The following is a 14,166-nucleotide window of genomic DNA, read 5'->3' as shown; positions in this document are numbered from 1 at the left end:
ATTCTTGATATTTTGGATGGTTAGGGAATATTTTTGCACAAATTTCTTTAATTATCATTTATGTGGTAGAATACAATATTTATTTATTGCGCTATCGTACACAAACATGACAATTTATATTACATTAAATACGCCGCGCCAACTGTCTACTCTCCATCCGTCTTAGGAAACCTACACAAAATAATTAAAATTAGTATTAAATAATTCAATTAGGAATTTTCTATTTTTAAGTTGCCATTTTTTATTCGCGTCAGTCTGACCAAATCGTTAATAATAAAGCTTTAGACGTTTCGCAAAATTAAACCTTGATATATTACTTAGGTCCAAAGAATTCTTCACTTTCCAAAGAGACAAATGAATTAAAACCGTAACTAAATAGCACGAAGGTTCATAATCCTTTAAAAAAAACATCCGTCTTACGAATTTATCCTGACGCGAGTTTAAATTTTTTTACCCATTCCAAAGTGGGTTTGGGGGGGGTTTGGGCTTATGCTTTTACGGTTCCCAGCACGGCATGCTTGCATTGCATGGTAGCATAGGTGCAGACCCACCCTACCACATCCTTCTGATGGGTAGGGAGGCATGGTCTTGGGGGTAGCGCAAGTCGCTGGGATCCCCAAGGCAAGTTTGGTGGACTAACCTTCCCGAGGTTGCCGACCCTGTTTTTGGTCTAATACCCTATGTATTAGACGTAACTAAAACCACCAAGCGAACTATTGCAGGGATGGAGAGGTCATGTCCCTGCGAGTTCATCGTCCGAAATGGAAGGACGGTGGACAGTTAATGACCTCCCGCGTGTTTGTGCCGTGCGCGGGGACCCGTACGGGAGGATTAAGGAGTCCTGGTGGTTGAGTGGCGTAGTGCGCCGGTTACAGTTGTGCGCTACACACAACACACCTCTTTGGTCCGGATTTCTCCTCACACGGGAGGCCGTGGATTAGCTAACCATGGTCAACCGGCTGTGGTATCCCATAAGCGGGCTACCGAGCGAGAGTCGGGGTGTGGAGGGGGGGCCGTCGGCGTGGCACGGGACTCGGGGTGAGTTTGCGTCATCGTCTCATGATGCGAACAGCTCCGTACTTCCTTGCCGCGTGCGGACGCGTCTGCTCTTCTACGCGCTGGCTCTATACCGAAGGAGTAGCTCTGACGTTGCTTGCTGAGCAAGGGGCGTCCCCGACTTGAGGGCTCCGTGGCGGGTGGAGAGCTCTAACGGTGAATTCTTCCATTATACCTCATGGATAAAGAGGCAAAACAAAACAAACAACAAAAGGCTGCATCCACGGATGCGCCTGTAACTAACAAACCCAGGGTTGCGTCTCAGGACGTGTCGCGGTGCAAGTCACCAGTGACGCGATACTCTGATGCCCCTGTTTCACAAGCGGATGCACCCATTCGGGCAGCGTCCAAGACTCCAAAGGAGAGGGAAGCGGCTGGGGATGCGCCAAACCGGGCTGTACCCTTGACCGTACCCCCTCCGATGAAATCGCAAACACCACCGCACAAGGAAGTGTCCACTGTTGCGGCCAGGTTCTCTGCGTCGGTCCAGCCAAAGATGGTGACTCTGAAAGATGCTACAGCAATGTCTGCGTCTGTAGGAGGGGCATCCGCGGCAAGAACGATGCGGAAGACCGAGGCTGCGACGGAGAGCACATCCAGTGCACCAACCTCGACCATGGATATGTCGGCCCTGAAAACTGCAATTCAGGAACCGACTCTCACAATAGTTCTGAGTGCCTCTAAAAGGCGACGGCTCAAGAAAGCCAAAAGAGCGTCGGAACAGCAGATGCTGGATACCGACGCTCAGAAGCTACCTAAAAACCCTAAACCTGCCCCCGCTGCTCCCACAGCAGCAGGAGGCGGGAAAAGGGCACCGAAGCCGACAAGGTCCACTGCCGCGCTCAAGCCTTGTGGCTCTAAGTGCAGTAGGAGATCTAGAGTGCCTAACTCAAATAAAACCAACAAACAAACCAAGGGCCAGAAACGCGATCGGCCGGAGGAAACCATGACGCCGACCGGGGAGAGTAAAAGGGTAAAACCCAACAAACCCCGACTGGAGGCAGGGACCTCGGCCAGTTATGCGAAAGCGGCAGCATTTTATAAAGCCAACAAGCTTTGTGTTGCCGTGATGACTGAGCCTTTCGTAAACATGTCAAAAGAACAGGCGGATAACATCCGCCTACAAATTGAGGGAAAGATACGAGATGAGCTTATGGCGGATCTTGAAGCTACCCTAATAACCGAACCCAACGACATCAGGTTCCGGGGCAGAGCCCACTTCTCAGAAGGTGTCCTCAAAACTTGGTGCGAGGACACTTTCACACTGGACTGGCTGACCAGAACTTGTGATGTCATCACTAATCCGATACCTGACACCAGGTTGGTGGTTCGGCCTCAATCGGATATTCCGAAGAAATTCCGTGTCTACTAAATGTACCAGAGTTCACTGGTGACACGGAGACACTACGGTAACTGATTACGAGACAGAACCGCCACCTCAATAACAGATCTTGGACCCTGACGCACGAACGTCGAATACAGGACCCGACAGGTGTCTCTCTCTTCTTTCGTGTGCCGGAGTCTGAGATCTCAAAGATCAAGGCACATGAACGGAGTATATACTACCTGATGGGGAACATCTACCTCACCTCACAGGTGGTCGCCGCTCCACCACTAACCACTGTCAGTACATCAGGGACGGAGTCATCGAGACCAAGGCCGCCCACGGCAATGACGGGGGAAGCTGCGGTCCCCGAGACATACGCTCCTATGGAGACAGTTCGACAACCACCTTCACCGGTGCAATTAACCTCGGATGATGAGTTCTTTCAGGAGACTGGGGGGAGTGAACTCAGTGACAGCTGTCTGCGCTCCTTCCCCTCACCGGACTGACCTTATCCAGGCCAACCACCAGCACAGCCAAACAGCGTCGGCTTCCCTACGCAGACTGCTGGAGACCAACTCGAAGACCATCGCCATGATCCAGGAGCCGTGGATCAAGAATGGCCAGTCAGGAATATGTGGCCTGGGTAGCACCGTTGGTAAACTTTTACTGGACACCTCCGTAAGTAACCCAAGAACCTGCATAATTTTACCTAAACATGTACCAGCATTAATTATAAACGAACTGTGTTCAAGGGACCTTACAGCTATTAGGGTTACCTAGGAACGCACATCCAGACTTCGTCCTGGCGTCCGCCTACTTACCGGGTGACGAGGACGTACCCACTCCGAACTCAGCCTTTTGGCTGACTACTGTGAGAGGGAGAAACTGGAGCTCATCATCGCGGCGGACTCCAATGCGCACCATACGTTATGGGGTAATAATGCCAATACCTCGAGGTGAGGATTTGCTTCACTATAATCTTATACTTAGCAAATAATCTTATCTTAGCAAACAATGACTCAGAACCAACTTTTATTAACGCGCGCTCGCAAACCATAATTGATCTAACAATGGTAACTGCTGGTCTGTCAGATCACATACAAGACCGGCACGTTTCCAGTGAGCTATCATGTTCGGATCATAGGTGGATCCACTTTGCAATTAAAGGGGAGCTACCTAAATCACAACCAAGACGTATACCTCGGAGAACCGATTCGGTAAAATTTTACAGAGTAATTAGTTCTGAGGTAGATAAAATAACGATTCCAACCACCATTGACATACAAGATATAGACAAACATGTAAATAACCTAACGTCCCTACTCCTGACAAGCTATGAATAGTCGTGTCCCTTTACCATACCAAGGTGGGAGGGGAGACATAACTGATGGTGCCCCGAACTGGAGAGACACCGACGGAAGGTCAGGAAGACTATAATATAATATATATAGTCCAGACTTATGGAAGCGTACACTCAGACTCCCGTCAAAACCATTACGGTTTAATTTCATTAGATCTTTTATCCAGCGCATTTCAATTTACACAAGAAAGTCGTGTAGGTAGAACTTAAAATAAATAGTTAATTTCTGTTTGATATTTATACTTAAGTATAATACTTATCGACTCGATAATCACAATGATATTTTGTACAATTACATTGTTTTAGTATTATTTATTCCCTGATCGGTTTTAATTTTCTTAAGTGTTAATGTAAACTTTTAAGTCTGATCCATTAATAAATTTGCGTCTTTGTTAAGTGGTACCTAATGTATTAGTCCTAATAAAACGAGTAAACAAACCATAAAATTCTTATCTCTAACTTTCGTTTGCAAGATCAAGTTGGTGAAACCATTTTTCTTTGCTTCCGAAATGAAACTTGAAATGAAAATCAACTCTATTCCATTGTGTTAAGAGTGTTTATATTTAACAAAGGTGTATATAAGTTTGTTTTGGATGTATGTACACAGTGTGTCAAATGAAAGGGATTAGGGGGGTAAATGCATTAGGTAGTAACTTTTACGAGTATGCAAATATAGCAGCTGTAAAATTTAACTCATGACATGTAACGATCACGCTTACAGATTGCATTTGAGGCCAAATGTTTTTGATGACACATAAACTAAATTAAACATATTATTCTGTCCTTTTTAGGGCAGTATTACACATACAAAAATTGTTCAATTACACATCCATTCATGACCATACAAATGAATGCCTACGCTTCCTGTACATTGCAGTGATTATCGGGTGGAATAAGGATGTATCATTGCAGGGCAATAGCTACCAGCTTAAGCTGGTGGAGTATAAAACAATTGGCTAACGTCGTCATCCTTTGTAGCATTATGTTTATTTTAACCTCTATTAATTACAACCCTTAGGATGCGACGTCAGCTCTGCGGATATTAAGAGGACTATATAGAAATTGGATACAACTACGTCACCATTGCTGTCGCTTCTGCTATTGAAACATAGCGCAGGCGCAGGTGCAGGACAGACTACTTCATCTAATCATGAGCTACGAGGTATTTACCACCAACTTTCAAAATTGGAGCTGCAATATTTCCCTGGCTATCCCCGGAACTTCAGCCCTCATGATCTATATATAAAATTGTTTACAAATTAACTAACAAGGGTAGTTTGGTAAAAAAATTATAAACAAACAACGGAAAAGAGTTAATTCGAAATCAGCCATAACCAATAATTTTCAATTTGTTCACACAAAACATATTATTACTCCTTTACTAACGGATACATCAAATTGTCATCGTATAATTAAAAAAATAAAATTACATATCCTAGTCTATCATCTTTAAAATCAAACATTATTGACCCGTAAAACACACACTCAAAACCAATATATTTTCAACTGTATGTAGTTGTAATACAGCTTAAAATGAATTAACACCACCAAATAAGTGGACAATAGTGAACGCTCAGGTGCGTAACAAACTAATTAATTCAAAAGCCCGCATTTGATTACACAAATCAAATGGTTTATTGTGTGTGGGGTGAAATGAGAAATCGCTAAGAAATTTCGTTTGTCACGTTTCGACCATATTTCCGGTGGGTTTTTGTTCGAAACGCCTCATTATTACACTTCATTGTAGAGTTATTGTATGTAGGAGTGATATTATTGTTTATTTAGATATGTTTATGAGTTATGATATGTGAAAATAGTAATCCCTGTTATTATTACTGTACTATACTTTAGTACAGTAATAATAACAAAATAAATAGCTATAATGGAAAACGGTATCTAGCATTTTTGGGATTATTATTAAACCTTAATGAATTACACATCAAAACAAATGAAAGAAAGACACAATCTGGTGGTAAAAACCGTAACAAGAATCCGTTCAATATATTTGGAGCTAATCGCGTTCGTACAGACAAAAAGCCGACGGACATTTTATAAATAATATAATTATAGCGAATTTTTATAAAAATTGAATCATTGCATAACATACGTGGATAGTAAAACATAGCGTAAATCTTGATGAATTTTCAAATACAAACATCGTTTCAAGAGACCACATACATTTTCTAGAATAAATGATGTACCATTGAGATACGTATCTATTATATTCATAACTCTATAGTAATTGCCCCTCAATAGAACACAGGTGTGGAGTTTTCACACGCGGATGTAACTAACTTTATAACGCCTCGTTTGTTATTATTGACCAATTAATGATTAATGAATCAATAAGCTTTGTTAACTAAACATCTTACTCTGAACTTGTTAACCGTCCTCGTAGCTTAATACTGTCTATAAGGGCAAGCAGGGCGCTTGAAGGAACTTGAGAAATCTATGTCCAAGAATCAGTTATTAATTGGATTTGTAACAAAATAAAAATAAATCAGTGACGTTACAACCTCTTTAGGTCTGGGCTCCAGATTTCTGAATCTGTTTCGTAACAATTTTTCAATCTAATAGGCAAGTAGTCTTCTGGACCTGACACACGCCGTCGACTTTTTTGGGTCTAAGACATGTTAGTTTCCTCACGGTGTTTTCCTTCACCGTTCGAGCGAATGTTAAATTCGTTTTGTAACAAAACACTGATGCCAATATTATAACGACATCAATATCTTAAACGCTAATACGGTGTCGACGAATCGTGGAATGATATGAACACTTAACATTAAAATCAGCCCTGCGATTCTGTAACTCACTTTTCGAACTCACACAGCGGTTTTCGCATCGGCGGTCGCTCTCAAATCAGTTGTGAAGCAGTCATTTTATGATTTGGCATTCTGAAAAGGTGGGAGCTTGTAGTTTATTGTTTATAAACAATACAATTGTTACAGAATCGCAGGGCTGATCAAGATCGGAGTCACTATTGAAGTGAAAAATTAATCAAAAAATCAATAAAGCAATGCATCCTTAATTCAGAAGTTAAGGTTCCACATATCTACCACAATTTATACCTTAAACACATTTTGTGTGAAACTTAAACAAAAATGATAGAATTACTTGAGCATTAAACGAAACCTATAATCAAAAAAATACAAAATGATCAGAAATTAAATAAAAAATTTTTCGTATTAACAATACGGACCGATTCCCATACCTTCAACACGCATCAACCCATAGAGTAAAAAATTATGATCGTGCGTGATTCCAGAAATAATTTATGGGAATACAGTGAAAATCGTTTTGCGGTTAGACTTCATTAATAATAGCGCCTTGGTCAAAGGTTAAATTAAATTCAAACATTTGAGCGATCAAAGGGATTATAAATTGATTAATTTTAACGGATTTACGTCGTAAAAGTAAGTTAGACTGCGGCCTGATGAAAATTAGTGACTGTAGCACCAAAGTTACCTGCTAAATTATTAAGGGAAATAAAATATATTGGGAAAGTTCTGTAACCATCATCCATCACCATGGGTCACTCTCATGGACTATTTATATGATATGCAATGAATGCAACTTTGGAGATCTTTCTTCACTGACTAAAGTTTGATTTTATAGATAAGTTGTCAATATACCTTCAATATAAATTCGTATACCGTATATTCTAAGAACCTACATAGTATACATTACCACGTCACATTTATATATATATATATATATTTTATGGAACTTTACGATTTATCCTAACTTAAAAATGATTAAGTAATTTAAGTTTAACCTAATTTACTAAAAAGAATGTTTAACATAAGAAAGTGTCCAATAACGTATTAGTATAATATATAAAATATAATAATATAATATTAAAGGGAAGGCACTCTTTTCTTGTGTTAATTAAACATTTATACATAGGTACATACTCGTATAATAAAATTCATATATATCTTCTAATGACTCATTTTATACAACATCTTATTCCGTAGCTCTGTTTTCCTAATAGAACCTCGTTATCCTTCCAGGAAAGACAATAATTTCGAAATTTCCGCCCATTACTCTTACACGCACCTAACGCAACCTGTTAAATTGAAATAATAAATGATTACATCAAAAACATCGCCCCAACGCGATACGGTTTAATTAAATTAATTGTTAGCAGTGCGATATAAATGACGAGCTATGAAATAAAAAACTTGATATTTTCGTAGATAAAAGCAATAATAAAACACTTCCCTGGTAGAGTGCCGACTGTATACGCGTAACAAACGCGTATATACACGGTCTGACATATATTTTGGCTTAAATACACAGTTTTTTTTTTTAATTTTGATGTTGTTTGGTAATACATTTTTATGATTTAAAGAAACCATGTCCTAGGCTTTTAGCAACCACAGCGTATAATCTAGTAGTTCTAGGTATCATTCTCGGTAAAACAGTATTTATCTGTGGTTGGAATGCATGTAATACTAAAGAAAACGCATACCATTATCATCACCATGCCCTATCAGGAACTTCACATTCAGCTTTTTTAAAATAATTATTTATTACAGTTGTACTTTAATTACATGGTTTGTTACTAACACAATAACAGCAAAGGGCAATATACATTTAATGAATGATTGTCTACAAATAATTCGACGTAATAAGCCCGTACCGTACCCGCATGATCTAACGTCAATCACCTAAGTATATATTACCGTTACATTATATACACATTACATAAGGTTGGTCAGCGCACGTGTTGATATAAATAGTGATTTGATACCGTTAGGATCTTGTGGGAAGAATCTTTAAAAGCTTATGAATAGTTTCAAAGTAGGCCGACTGAATAGATATTTAATTAAAATGGGAAAGCAGAAACAAAATTTTGTTTAAAAATAATAATTGTTATTTTATTTATTATATATATGAGCAGTGTTGGCCTAGTGGCTTCAGCGGGACTCTTATACCTGAGGTCGGTTCTATCCCCGGCTGTGCACCAATGGACTTTATTTCTATGTGCGCATTTAACATTTGCTCGAACGGTGAAGCAAAACATCGTGAGGAAACCGACATGTCTAAGACCCATAAAGTCGACGGCGTGTGTCAGTTACTGGAGGCTGATCACCTACTAGCCTATTAGATTTAAAAATCATCATGAAACAGGTTCAGAAATCTGAGGCCAGGACCTAAAGAGGTTGTAGCACCACTGATTTATTTTATTTTAAAAAAATAAATGGGCATTTTATAAGGCTCCAGATTCATAGTTTCGTGATATATTAATTATGGATTATAAAACGGGCCCATGCCCATCAACCTGCTGTCGTTATATTTTACATAGTAAAAATATAATTAAATGATTTTTCTTTTAAAAATACGTTATAAAATCAAAGCATTTACGAACACATTCCAAGATTTCAGTTATTAAAAACATGACGAGTCTGACATACAGCACTATAATTTTCTCTTAGGGAGTATTTCAAGCGGCTTTCATTTAAACCGGAAAGGATTCTGAAAAAGGGTTTAAATCCCAGTACTTACATGAGTCATCATCCTAGGTGCATGTATGACTCACGCCGCGTAATTAAAAATACTTCCATCTCCGTTTTAAAACGAACATCTGACATTAGCTAAGAAAAATGTCATTGTTCCACACCCCTTGAATAAATACCGTTGTGTCAATAGTGACATGTCAACATTTTTAATTCATTACATAATACCGTACCAGTATACTTCTTCGTTCTTATTCAAAAAGCATAGAGTTGGTTTTTGCTTGATTTTTAGGTTTAAAGCGTAAAGAAAGTTTGGTATTTTAATTCCGTAGCTAGAAAGTGTCATTTGCATCAATCCACGTCCCATTAGGGAATTCTTAACATCATTTTACGTATTGGTATATATTTGACACAGGTTTCGTGCTATTAAATTGAATTGAACATGACAATTGACAATTTCAATGAACTTGACGTAACCATGGCAACCACTACTTTTTATTTAATCCACGCGTTATCGTTATTTTATTATAATGATTTATGTTTATTAATCAAAAGTAAACATTCTAAATTTGTTGAATGGCGCAAAAAATTAAGTTCCATCCTTTGGTTGAAGAAATAATATATTTTAAGAAAAGATACATTTAATAAATCTTTTTATTAATTTATTTTAAACGATTACAGTAACCAATTAAATCATAATGTTGAAGTAACAGATTGCAACACAAAACGTTATAAATAAAAAAATGAAAGTAACAGACCAAGTCATCACAATGACTCAAATGCTGTCATAAAATGCACTTTATACACTTCTAAATAAGAGTTAATTATAACAACATAATTATTTGCGATTCTTGGTATTATACGCTTCAGAAGATAGAGGTCACACCAAGACAATGAATGTTTCATCCACATTCCAATGGTATTTATACTATAAGGAGGATAAATTGTCCAAGCTGTAGGCCAATGTAAAAATAATTGCTACATTATAAATATTAAAAACGCCTTTATTTGAAAAATTTTGGTCTGCTATAAATCATGAAAACGTCAATGTAAGAATTATAAAACTATGATAATAGTATTCACTGACAAGACACGCTTCAAGATACTGACGGCCAACCTCCAGTAATGGAGAGGCAATAAAAGAAGGAGAGGACTATTCACTGAGGTCGGACGTTTAAACTCCGGGAACTTTTTGCTTTCTATGCAATTCTACCGAAAACCTTAACTTAACGAATAAAAGACATTATTTATATTGAGGATTTGTAACTTAAGTACGGGCCTGGACCAATGCAGTCAAATTGTCGTCTTTAAGACAAGAAAATTATCTGAAATGTGCCTTAATATAGCATTGCTCTGTTTTGCTTATCATTTTAAGGATATAGAGTTGGCTGATATAAATACAACTTATTACGTAGAACAATTCATGTTTTAATTATTTCTATACATATAACACAAGCTAGAGTACTATAATAAACCGTATTATTATATATATATATATATAATTAACATACTAGTACATGGATCTCATTAATATTAATTAACAGTAAAAGCAACGCATAAGCAACAATATTTCTAACAAACAAATGATGTCTGTCAACAGAATGAATGTTGAACACAGAAATAAGTGTAGCGATTTCGAATAAGTTTTGACTAATGCATAGTAATTATAGTACGTCAACGCCATATGGAGCGGAATTAAAACGGAAAGAGATACTAGAGAAAACAACGCTTAGGTGTTTAAATAAAATTAAGAAATTAAACCATAGTTATATGTATTTAAACAGATGTTCTAGCTACGATGCTACGTCGATGATTTGATACGTCGATGCTACGTTTGTAGAGGCTTCTATGAGGCACACTAGCGGTTTTAATAATTTGAACTATACTTCGTGTCTGTATACACAGAAATAATATCGACACCGTGGTAAGTGATTATTAGCTTTATTACTCTCTAAGATTTTATAACTTTTTGGCAAAAAAGGCACTTTAGAATAATACATTTAGAGATATACAATATAACTATTAGCTATACTCGGGTTCAGGACCTTAATAACTAAAAGGAAGGGCAATAAAACTCATAAAATACCTGCTTTTACGCACATTTAATGACATTAAAGCTTTCAACTGTTTACTAAGTTTTTTGTGTTACATCAAACAAACAAAATCTTATCATTTTAAAAATATCATATTTTGAACTAATTTATAATTTGCATTTCTATCATGTCTGGACAATCTTCACTAAGCAGCTGTTAATATCACACGACAATTGAATTTAAATGAAGTTTTAACCTTTAAATACCCTTCAATAAATGACCCTTCATAGGGATTTTACGTGTAGGTAATAGCGTAAAATTAAATTTACCAAATTTATATTTCACGCAATGATAAACTAAGGTTAAACATAAAAATGGAATTATGTGAGCTGAGTCACCTATTTTCTGTTTTTCACCCGATGATTACGTACATCTACCGATAGTAAATATAATGTAGTTTTTTATGTAATTTAGAAGTTCTTCATAAAGTTAAGTTTCAGGCATTTAGAATTTAAATAAGGTTCATAGATTCAGAAGCAGAAACAGAAGCTCAAATCTTGATTGCTTAATTCTTCTTTATGTTTAATTTGAGTGTACGACCAACCAGGCTCCAAAAGATAAACCACTCCTTATATGGAAATTGTATTCGTTTTTACAACAAGCTCCCAAGCGAAATTAGAGAATTATCACTAAATAAATTCAAAGCCCTCGTTAAACGAAAATTAATCAACAAAGCTTTTTATAAATTTGAGGACTACTTAAATGATCCTAATCCTTGGGATTGAATTGCTCCAGTTCAAACAATTTGTATGACAATACTTGGCGATTAAAAAGAGTGGCGGAAAGTTTCTTGCCAGTTCTTCTTACCCGCTCTACGCCCTTGACTTGCGAACTGGTAGTAAATGTAAATTTACGATTAATTTAACTTGACGATTCAAAAGTGTACTTGGTTACCTACTTGAATAAAGATATTTTGAGTTTGAGATTGATGTATAAATTATTAATACACCAGCAGAGATCATTTAATCCTCGACTCAGAGTCCTAGAATAAATCTAGAACAAACAAATAGAATAAATCTCAAACAAATAAAATATTAATTATCTAAACAACTCCGCATAGACATATGTTTATTCGTTTGTTAAGTATTACTAAATAGCCCGTGAAAGGATCATATCATAATAATATATTCTAAAAAACCTAACATGTGTTGGTTTGTTGAACAAGTGTGCCCGATGTTACAGATATCGAAATTAAGGTGCATAAAATTAGCATAAATTTGCCTAATGCATTTGTAAAATCGTGAATTTACTGGACATTTATTGAGGTTTATTAATTAAAGTAGGTGAACTTTTTTCATAATGCTAAATTTATTATAGAAATTATGGTATAAACTGTTTAATTAAATTACCAAATGTGTTAATTAATACTAAAATTTTAAACTTTATGACTGAATATGCCTTATACCTACAACGGTGGGTTTTTAAGAACTTCCGAAAGAAAGAGAATTATCGCATTAAAATTTAAGTTCAATGTACAACCTTTTTCTTCCAGATATATGATTCTCATGCAGTGAGTGAAAGAGCAGTGTTGGCTTCATTGTGCGACTGTCATCTCTGAGGACGTAGGTTCGATCCCCGGCTGTGCACCAATGGACTTTCTTTCTATGTGCGCATTTGACATTCGTTCGAAATGTGAGGGAAACCATCGTGGGAAAACCGGCTTGCCTTATCCAAAAAGTCGACGGCGTGCGTCAGGCACAGAAGGCTGATCATCTACTTGCCTATTAGATTAACTAATGATCATGAAACAGGCAGAAATACACATACAGAAATCTGAGGCCCAGACCTAAAAAGGTTGTAGCACCATTGATTTATTTTATTTTATTTGATTCTCATCTTCATTCTTATTAACACAATCTAAGGTGTTATAGTTATTTTTTTATATGCTTCGATACTTGGCTAAAGAATTGAAATTCTGAGCATTCAGTTTAAAAGTCTACCTGTATTTATTCAAGTAAAATATTAATACATATATTATTACAAACTACCATTTTTTATTGTTTTTTTTTAAAGGCTGATTACCTGTTAGCAACGCCGACAACGACTAAGAGAAAAGGTTTACCGTCTGGACTCCCAAGTAGCGTATCAAATACGTTCCTTTCTGTCAGCCAATTTTCTGCACCAACAATGGCCCAATTATCTCAATATTATCATAACAACTAAAATTCTTTGACAATATGTACCGGCTGCAACTTTGTTACAAGTTATTTATCAAAATTTATGACCTATTATTGTGAATCGCTTTACTGCTTTATTGGCTAAATTGTCATTCCAATTTTGCACGCCTTAAATACTCGTTGGTGGTCCGTGGTAGACCAAATAATTAACAGTTAAAGAGCAATATAACCTATTTATATTGCTCTTTAACATATTAATCACTTTCCGCTCGATATATATTCTTACTTTTTAAATATGTAGTTACTTTTGTGAAACTTCTGGAAGCTTAATTATTGTTAACCGGCAATATATAATAATATTGGTGCACAAAATCAATTCCGAGAATAAAGAGATGATGCAGTTCTAACTAAATATGTGCCGAACAAATTGTTTTACGTGTATGATAACGGAAATATTGTTTCTTTAGTAATTATATGTTAAGTCCGTGGCTGTATATTTAAGATTACTCCTCTATCTGTTATAAATTAGTTAATCTAGATCCAGTCGGGCATTTGTTTTGTTTTGTAAGTTTGTTTTTTTTTAAATTCACTGTTATATTATAATTTTCAAGGATTTGAAAAAAGCCTTTTTCAAGACCGAAAAAAGTCACGGGGAATAGCTAGTAAGCAGTAAATGAATCCAAAACTTACAAATATAAAAGTTTACATTAAACAAACAAAAGAAAGAAAGTTTTTATATAGTAGTCTCCTC

At 36.6% G+C, this 14,166-nt stretch overlaps 1 protein-coding gene across 5 annotated transcripts; it reads left to right on the top strand.

Annotated features, from left to right (window-relative positions):
* Nucleotides 1-367: 367 nt before the first annotated feature.
* On the top strand, nucleotides 368-13,796 carry LOC125051913 (flocculation protein FLO11-like). Of its 5 annotated transcripts, none has more exons than XM_047652541.1 (5): nucleotides 368-3,061; nucleotides 3,147-3,339; nucleotides 4,535-4,905; nucleotides 12,791-13,092; nucleotides 13,312-13,796. In XM_047652541.1, the coding sequence occupies exon 1, from the start codon at nucleotides 1,235-1,237 to the stop codon at nucleotides 2,426-2,428; it is 1,194 nt and encodes a 397-aa protein (XP_047508497.1). In that variant the 5' UTR covers nucleotides 368-1,234; the 3' UTR covers nucleotides 2,429-3,061; nucleotides 3,147-3,339; nucleotides 4,535-4,905; nucleotides 12,791-13,092; nucleotides 13,312-13,796. The 5 variants fall into 5 exon arrangements, with proteins under 5 accessions (XP_047508497.1, XP_047508492.1, XP_047508495.1 ...); XM_047652536.1 differs by having other exon boundaries at nucleotides 3,136-3,339; XM_047652539.1 differs by having other exon boundaries at nucleotides 368-3,339; nucleotides 4,535-4,679; nucleotides 4,762-4,905.
* Nucleotides 13,797-14,166: the final 370 nt, after the last annotated feature.

Source organism: Pieris napi, chromosome 8, assembly GCF_905475465.1.
Source record: "Pieris napi chromosome 8, ilPieNapi1.2, whole genome shotgun sequence".
Taxonomy (NCBI): domain Eukaryota; kingdom Metazoa; phylum Arthropoda; class Insecta; order Lepidoptera; family Pieridae; genus Pieris; species Pieris napi.
Note: the sequence above shows the minus strand (reverse complement) of the source record. Positions and strands in the feature narration are given on the sequence as shown.

Bases quoted from the DNA above. Each gene is read 5' to 3' on its own strand.
- LOC125051913 (XM_047652541.1), top strand. From the start codon at position 1,235: ATGGATAAAGAGGCAAAACAAAACAAACAACAAAAGGCTGCATCCACG.